Source organism: Rosa rugosa, chromosome 2, assembly GCF_958449725.1.
Source record: "Rosa rugosa chromosome 2, drRosRugo1.1, whole genome shotgun sequence".
Taxonomy (NCBI): Eukaryota; Viridiplantae; Streptophyta; class Magnoliopsida; order Rosales; family Rosaceae; genus Rosa; species Rosa rugosa.
Genome location: NC_084821.1, coordinates 27407329 through 27416092, shown reverse-complemented (window position 1 = coordinate 27416092; position 8764 = coordinate 27407329). Strand labels below are relative to the sequence as shown.

The window sequence follows — 8764 nt, the reverse complement described above, 5'->3', positions numbered from 1 at the left end:
AATGGAATGTCTAAGATAACATTTTTTTTTTAATCAAACCCATAATATATCATTAATTTCAAGTCAGAATGAACATTACATACTCTTTTGCTGTCATCTGACAGACAAAAAAATGTGTTAATACCCTGTACCCATAGTGGTATGCAGTGACGTAGCTAAAAATCTCACTTAGAAGAGTCAAACTTTATTAACTAACAAATTAAACTCATTTTCAATCATCCTCTAGAAATAACATAATCTTTTGCTTAAAATAATAATAATAATAATATATTAGTACAAGAAAATTTAAGTGTAATATTTCTTGTACTAATGCGGAAATTGAAAGACCCTTAAATCATGTTGAATAAATTTTAGGATTTGAGATGAACGATAAATATAGAAAAAACTATGTGTTACTTCAATTTAGCATATTAACAAAGAATCGTAAATATGCACATATGGGCATACATCAATCAATAAAGTAAGAGAACCTTGAAAAGATTCGTATTAATTGGATATATGTAGTGTATTAATAGTGTAAAATATTATTTCAGTCCATTAAAGTTCAAGGATAATTAAGACTAATTAAAATAAAGGGTCCTTGACCCAAAGCACCAAAATGAGCAAAAAATATCCCACTTGCCCCAGCAACATATTTTTATTCCCACTTACACAATTTCACATCAAATGACCATTTTGCCCTAAGCCTAATTATTAAACTACAACATTGCCACTCTCTTTCCTCTCTCTCCTCTCTCCTCTCTCCTCTCTCTCTCTCTTCACTCCCGCACTATGCCGGCAGCTCTCTCTCTCTCCCTCTCCCAGCACGGCATCGACACTGCCGCGCCATGGAAGCTCCAGGCTTGGAGGAAGAGATCGGAGCTTTCTCCGGTTGCAGCGAAGACACTCGACTGTAAGGCCCAGTCGCGATTTTGATTCCGACTTCGTCCAGCCCCGATTCCGATTCCGATCTGAGTCTGATTCAGATCAACAAGGCCCAGCAACCCAACGCCTCCAATTCCGGTCAGCTTCACGATGGAGGCTCCGAGGTGGTGAGAAGATCGGCAGCGGCGTTGTTCACGTTCAAGGTCTTAAAATCCGATTGGGTGTTCAAGGTCTTAAAATCCGATTGGGTGCCCAGAGCTTTTCTCTGGGTGCCCATATCAATTTCTTTGTTTCATTTTTTTTTTTGGTGGTAAAATTGGGGCAGAAGGCCCAAAGGGAAAGAAAAATGGAAAAATAAAAAAGTTCTATTGGGGCAATAGTCATCTATTGAAATGATGTAATCTCTTCGTTTTTTTTTTTAATTAAAGTTTTATTTGTCTAAATTTTGAGAGATTAGTTCATATTCTGATAACCGAAAGTTCTATTAGGGGACAATAGACGTCTATTGGGGGGCAATAAATGTCTATTGGGGCAATAAACCTTTCCGGTGAGGTTTTCTGAAAAGTCCAGTGGGCAGCTGCCGGTGACCGGAATCTGGCGACCGGATTCCTGCCAACTCCGCCTGAATCAGGTGACCGGATTCCGACGAAATTGGCCGGAATCCGACGGTCGGTGACTGAACTCCGGCAAAGTCTTTATGGTTTCTCTCTCTTCCATTCTCTCTCTCTCTCTCTCTCTCTCTCTCAGTAACAAAGGGGTGAGGGTAAAATGGTAATAAAAAATGTGATGGAGCGTTCTTCAATAATCAGCTTCTACATTCAACATAACTTCACAAACTCATTTGTTACTGAACCAAGAGCTAGCGAAAACTGAAAACCCAATGAACTCTCTTTAAGCAATGGCCTATTTTCTTTTTTCCCACTGCAGCTCACAGCGGTTTGATTAAGAATCTAAGATAATCCTTCCTTGATTATATTGAGAGTTGACTCCCAAAGATATAATGGTTCAAGTTCAACTGAACATAAATAACCATTCCATTATGCCAAGTTTCAAGTTCAAGTTATTAATATTAAGTTTTGAAAAATCGAACTCCTATTTATGATAAAAACAGCAATAAAAAATTTCAATGCACAAAACAAATTTGGTGAACCTAAGGGTCTATAGTTGAATTTCTCTCACATAAATCCACTGAACTACAGGGTTTGCGGGTCAAAGAAGAACACTTTAAATCCTATATATGGCTAGTTTTTTCAAGTTCTCTGGCAACCCTGACAACCTAAAATACACTGTAGCCTTGAAACTTGTTGACTGCTTAAGCCAAGCTCCCTTGACCTCTAGTTTACCTCCAAGTAACTCCATATGCTCCTCTCAGCATTTGCCTAGCTGGTGAGAGTGTGAGACTAGCTAGCTACAGTGAGACTAGCTCCGTCCCAGGCCAAGTAGGTCAAAGTTTGTGCGCAGCAAAGTGTACAAAGCTAAAGCAAAAGGAACAAAAAAATGCAAATAAACATCAAAACAGGATTAATTAATCGTTGAGCTTTACCGCTACATACTAGAAACATAATAGACAAGGATTACTCAGAATGCATACACAAAAAATGGAGCTCCCCAGAGCAGAGCCCAAGTTGAGGAGGAAGACAGGAAATCTCCCCCTTCCATCACAACTTGGAGCATAAGCTTTAAATTCTCCTCATTAAAACAGCACCTCAAAAATAAGCTACTGTAACGGATAAATAGAAGTGAGATACTGCTGTTTCTTGGCATTTCTTTCTGAATTTGTACCTCAAGTTACTCGAGGGTCAGTTGACTCCCCAAAGGCTGATGTCATTTATGAGGGCAACAGTCTACTCATTCTTTCATGTCTTCTAAAGATTCAATCTGACTGTACCAATCAGTTCTGTAGACAGGGCACATAGCCCTGACTCGGTCAGAAGTACCCTCATGGCACTTGACTAGGGCTTCTCAGTCAAAACTGCTAGAGCCAAACAATCGTTTTAATGAAACTTGCCTAGATGTATCGACAGCTATCAAGATCCGATCCAGTACTATCCAAGGTCACTATTCAACCCTAATATAAGCCAAACTCAACAAAAGCTCAACTAAACTAATGATCTGATATATCCTCAGCCTAGACTACATGATGAACTCTGGGAAGCCAAGCGAACCTCAAAGATGTCTTGACTCTAGCCTTAAGTATTAAATGTCACCTATGGCCATAACCCCATCTAGAAAGAACCCCATGACATTCTCAACAGTCTCTGCCTATGGCCATAACCCCTATATTATCCTTTAGGAACTAGTTTTCCAACAAGGCTGCCATGGAAATAAAAGTGCAACCTGTTAATCTACCTAACATTGGGAGTCCAAAACAACATGACACACTGGAAAATTAAGGAAGAGTGTCATCCTGAATCCAATATGGTCAAACAGAGAATTTCTTATAGATGCTAATCAATCATGTCCTGTTATCTCTAGAATAGAGTTGAAGTTCACAAATTCTACAAAATGCTCAGTCTTCAACGAGGTAGGAACCTACTGTCACAGGAGGAATATCCAAATAGGTAACAAATTTCAGCAAAACAAACTTCTGTGAAGATTTATAGATCCAATGTACAAAGAATTATAGTTAAGGCATGAATTTGCTGTATTGATCTATGCCCTTTTCCATTTACGAGCAACTCACTACAATATGAACCCATAAGATGCAGCAGAGGTTATGATAAGTTGTAATTATCAAATTTCTTCAACATAGATGTGTGTGTGTGCGAGAGAGAGAGAGAGAGAGAGAGAGACCTTCCAGTCTAGGTCCCAGGAACAGAAAAATTAGCATTTCAGCATCCCATATCCTGCCAACCAACAACGATCACAATTATCCACATTAACCAGTTCCCAATTCCAGAACGAGGCAGAGGTGAGGCATGCTAGGGTACTGCAAAAGGACAAAAGTTGAAAGATCATAAAACTTCTAAACAGTAAGCAAAGAAATAGTGAAACAATGGCATAGTTTCTGAACCAGCTAGGTTTAGCCTGTAATAATCTGGAAAAAAGTGCATCCATTCAACCAGTGCAAAGAGATTGAGAATTAAAACATAATAACATTGCTTATAACAAACTCATATGCGATAGATGCAAAAGCAGTAAGCACCAGTAATGGAGATTAAAGTATCAACAACCATAATCAGAAAATCAGGCTTATGGAATCTCAATATATATTTTTCAAGCAGCATCTGTCAGATAGAAGTCAAGAATACAGTGATTTTTCATTTTCTGACTTTAGCAACAATTTAGATTACAAATGAATTGTGCACTCATTGCCGTCTCCTAAATCCATGAAAAAGGTTTTCTTCCTTAGTTCACAGTTGAAAGGCACACTGCTGTCTGGCTAATTGTTCTTCTCATTGGACACTCCATTTTCAGCACGGTTTTCAAACCCATGATAAGGAACTTCAACCATGGGCCTGGGCACTGGACGTTCATTGAAGTCTTCTGGAAAGAATTCAAAGTCAGGACCAAAGTTGAACTTGACCACACAATTTGGTTGATGGGGAAGAGTATACATTGAAGCAGCAGGATAGTAACGACCACCGTATAGATCTTTAAAAGCAACACCTTGGCATACCCCATTTTTGAAAAAAGATATCTCACTTCCTGCACAACAAATCAATAATCAATCCAATGGTTATTTTTCAATAAAACATACAATGTAACAGCAAGTCAACTTTACAAAAAGCAGATAGAAACATTTTTGCAGTTGAATTCCAAGAAAATGCTAGTCAAACTCTGAGAAAGCAATGAAATCGCAGGTTGGTGGAAGAAGTGATATTTTCAGCAAGTTATAGATAACCTCAGATCAAATGTACATGTTGTCTGCTTATATTCAAATCAATTATACTTTTGCACACAATACCAATACAGAGCTCGCTATGAGTTGATAAAACACAAAACAAGTAGGATGTGTATTGTAGTTGGTTGGGATCACAACAAAAAGAGTCTGTCTTTTTTTTATCTCAGGGAAAAGGAACACTTAAATAGTGTGTTGGTGAAGAAGGGAAGCATTGTTCAACTATTACAAAGCTATTTATCAACTTTGCACTCAGATCCAAAAGCAATCATATTTTGCTCGCTACATAGGACTAGCAATGAGTTGATACACAAAGGATAATAAGGAGAGTAGTTTTGAAACAAATTGATAAACTCAGGTCCAGGTGCTATACCAGCCCTGACACAACAATTTAACTTGTTGTCATACAATTTTAATTCTATGTTCCATTGAACTACAATGCATCGTTGACTGCTCTAATTAAAATTGTAATTAAATATGACATTCTACTGGCCAATGTCTGCATGACTTGTGAGTATCGTATGTGAATTTAATTACATGTAATGACCTCTCTCAGTACCTAGCCACTAGTCCAAAGATCCTTCTCTAAAGAGGGTAGACTCGTGCAGTGCAGATCAACCCGCTTCTGCATAGTCAATACTCAAATTCATGACTCCAAATTCCTCATTCACAAATTTGCCAATTGACCTAAATTCTTTATACCTGGTTTCAATTTCCTGTAGAGGAGTCTTGAAATAATGGGGGAGAAAGAGAGACAAGAACTTACGTCTCGGAAATGTTTTGGCTAACTGCTGATTTTTGGCCTATAAACTTCTTCCCCTTTGTGAGAAAGGTAATGCTAAAATGCACTAAGATCACTTTCTCTCTCTTCTTCACTGTTGCCTCACAGAGTAAAGTTAACCCAGAATCCTACTAAGTCTCCAGGCTAATGTGTTCCACAGAATTTAGACAAAGATGATTGTATAAGTAGCAAAGGTTTAGTTCAACTCTGTTATGGTGCCAGCAGTCAGAAGCATAGAAAGAGCACCGTATCTATTGGAATGTACTAGCATATTCATAACCGAAACAGAATGTCTATGCAAGAAAAGAAACACAATGCTCTACCATAAAATCAAAACCGAGATAATGAAAGGCTTGAACACTGGAAGAAAACATTAACACTGCACTCACCAGGCACTACTTTGACAGCATCCTCCTTGGCTTCAGGTGCTGTAGCATACCTCTGCCCCTTATACCAAACCAAATGCGGAGGTTTGGGGGCATAAGACCCCCCATCCGGCAAATTTATATAGAACCCTATAACATCACCTTCCTTATACCCTTCGTCGCCATACTTCTCCCTCAAAGCCTTATGCACCTTACTCCCATCAATGTCCCGATACCCGAAACTATTCCCATCATATCCAACCGGAGCCTGAAGGTCACCTTTGTCAGTGGACCAGCCGAGGCGGGTGTGGCCGGTCTCTCCCAAGCTGACTACCCTAATTTCAAAGTACCAAGCACCTTCCACAACTCCCCTGGTGGCCCTAACCATTCTATACCCTTTAGTACTCCCGGCACTCATTCGGTCCTCGCTGACCTCAACTTTCTCGGCCTTGTAGACCTTGGAGAGGCAGATAGTCATCTCCGGCGTGTCGTCCGTCTTGTCGGGGAATCTGGTGACCGGAGTGACGAGAACCTTGTCCTCTCCGGGGGCATTGTTGTTGGTGCTGGGCTTGGTCTTCTTCTTCCCTTTCCGCGTCGACTTGGTGACCCACACATTGTTGTTCTTCTTCTTGGTGGACTTCTTGGAGGGTTGCGCCGGGAGGAGGAGAGCGCCGTTGCCGTTGCCGTTGCCGTTGGCTTCGGGTGCGGGTTGGGGCAATTGGGCCTGGTCCGGGTCCGAAGAAGCGGGTGGGGTGGTCGCCGCGGCGGAGGCAATGGCGGTGAGAGAAGAGAGCTGCTTTTGCTTCTTGGGAGGCGGGTCTTCGTCTTCGATGTCGACGTCGACGTCGTTTTCGAGGGATTTGACGGACTCGGAGAGGTCTTCGGAGGCTTCGGTCTCGGTTTTGTTGCCGTTGAGCGGGTCGGTGGGCGGTGGGTTAATTATGGGCTCCGAACTGGGCTCGTCGTCGTTTGCGGGCTCCGTTGTCGTCGCCGGCTCAACGAGCTCGGTGATTGCGACGGCGGCGGCGGTGGTTTTGGATTGTTCGTCTTCTTCCTCGTCTTCGTCCATGTAATTGGATTGGAGATTGTCCATGGCTTCCGATGAGAGATTACTGGGAGTTCTGGGCTTGAGTTAGTTAAGAGAATCTCCGAGTGGGAATAGACAGAGCTTAGCTTCAACTGTTTGTTTCAGTTTGGGATTTTGATCTAGGGTTAAATTCAATATTATCCGACACGAACTCCTTTTTTCTCGTCGAATTTTTTTTTACATCGGTCAGTGTCACGTGCGTTGCACGTTGTTCTAAATTGAGGGTTTTTTTTTTTTTTTTTTTTTTTTGTAAAATTCTACGTTTCTAGCCTCCCTCCGATTCTTTCAAGTTTTCCCTCCAAATTTTATTTTACAAAATTGAGAGTTTTGTAAGGACAGTGAAATTTACGTTTTCTATTTTATAATTCACATAGTAAAAAATAAAATATGGAGTGTTTGAGCATTCTGAGAAGGATATACAATGTTGTCATTCATTTGTTTAATTATAGTAAATCTCAAAGTCGCTCAAAACAATAAGTAAAACGAGCTAATCTGCATTAACTTGTTAGATAGAAAAAATTAAAACAAGTACTAAAAATCCTAACCTATAGACCAAGGGTCATTACCATTAGGCAGTAAGAACTAAGAACCACATCCACAAACACAAGATCAAGAGAGATACGACCAAAAATCTCAACGCACAGTGTTTCCCAAATTCAAAAAAAAAAAAAAAAAAGCCCATTTTCACGCCGTAAAAGCAACCCTATAATATATGGTATGTTCTTGATACCAGATCTGCAAAGCAAAGCAACAAACCGAGGTCAAAGAATGAAAAACAACAGAAACAGATTTTCAGGAAGTGATGATTGTTGTATTGATCTGTATACCATATATACAAAGATACAGCTTGATTCTAGGATACAAAAGGGAAAACTATTCGTGGCCTATTAATGCCTAATTATATAGAATTAATTGTGATGATACAAAATGAATGTGTTGAATGTTGACAGCTAATTGTGCTAATTGTGCTCAACTTTCTAACACTCCCCCTCAAGTTGGAGAGTGGATATCTTGCACGCCCAACTTGCGAATCATAAACATGAAGTCTTCCTTGCCAAGAGCTTTAGTCAGAACATCAGCCAATTGATTTCCAGAACTCACAAACCGTGTCTCCACTGAACCATCTTGGATCTTATCCCTGATATAGTGACAATCCATCTCTATATGTCTTGTACGTTCATGAAACACTGGATTTGCTGCTATATGTAAAGCAGCCTTGTTGTCACAATAAAGCAATGTCGTTTCCTGGTGTAAAATCCCCAAGTCTTGAAGTAAATAACGTAGCCAAGTCAACTCACAACAAGCTCCTGTCATAGCACGATACTCTGCTTCAGCTGAAGAAAGAGAGACTGTTTTCTGACGTTTCGACCTCCATGAGATTAAAGAAGGTCCTATGAACACACAATACCCTGTAGTAGACCTTCTTGTAAGTGGACACCCGGCCCAATCTGAGTCACAAAAAGCTCGTAGCCGAAGATCACTATTTGAGGAAAAGAACAAGCCTTGACCAGGAGCTGACTTGAGGTAGCGTACCACTCGCAAAGCTGCCTCCCAATGGCCTTTTCGAGGCTGATGCATAAACCTGCTTAATATATGAACAGGATAAGTAATATCTGGCCTTGACACTGTGAGATAGATCAATCTTACAACCAAACGCCTATACTTCTCTGGATCTTTGAGTAACTCAGTCTTATCTGACAACTTTAAACCACGTTCCATGGGTGTATCAACAGGGGCAGCGCCCAATAATCCTGCATCTTTTATAATTTCTAACGCATACTTGCGCTGACAAATAAAAATTCCTCTCTTGGATGCAGAAACCTCAA

The 8764-nt window shown here is 40.3% G+C and overlaps 1 protein-coding gene across 1 annotated transcript; it reads right to left on the bottom strand.

Annotated features, from left to right (window-relative positions):
- Positions 1-4042: 4042 nt before the first annotated feature.
- LOC133732719 (protein TRAUCO) lies at positions 4043-7060 on the bottom strand. The gene is made up of 2 exons (XM_062160303.1): positions 5876-7060; positions 4043-4512 (listed from the first exon to the last, which is right to left on the bottom strand). Exons 1-2 carry the CDS (start codon positions 6942-6944, stop codon positions 4247-4249), a joined length of 1335 nt encoding a protein of 444 aa, XP_062016287.1. The 5' UTR covers positions 6945-7060; the 3' UTR covers positions 4043-4246.
- Positions 7061-8764: the final 1704 nt, after the last annotated feature.

Coding starts and splice junctions, on each gene's coding strand:
- LOC133732719 (XM_062160303.1), bottom strand. CDS start 6,944: ATGGACAATCTCCAATCCAATTACATGGACGAAGACGAGGAAGAAGAC. Junction 4,513..5,875: donor TGCTGTCAAAGTAGTGCCTG/GTGAGTGCAGTG, acceptor TTTGTTGTGCAG/GAAGTGAGATATCTTTTTTC.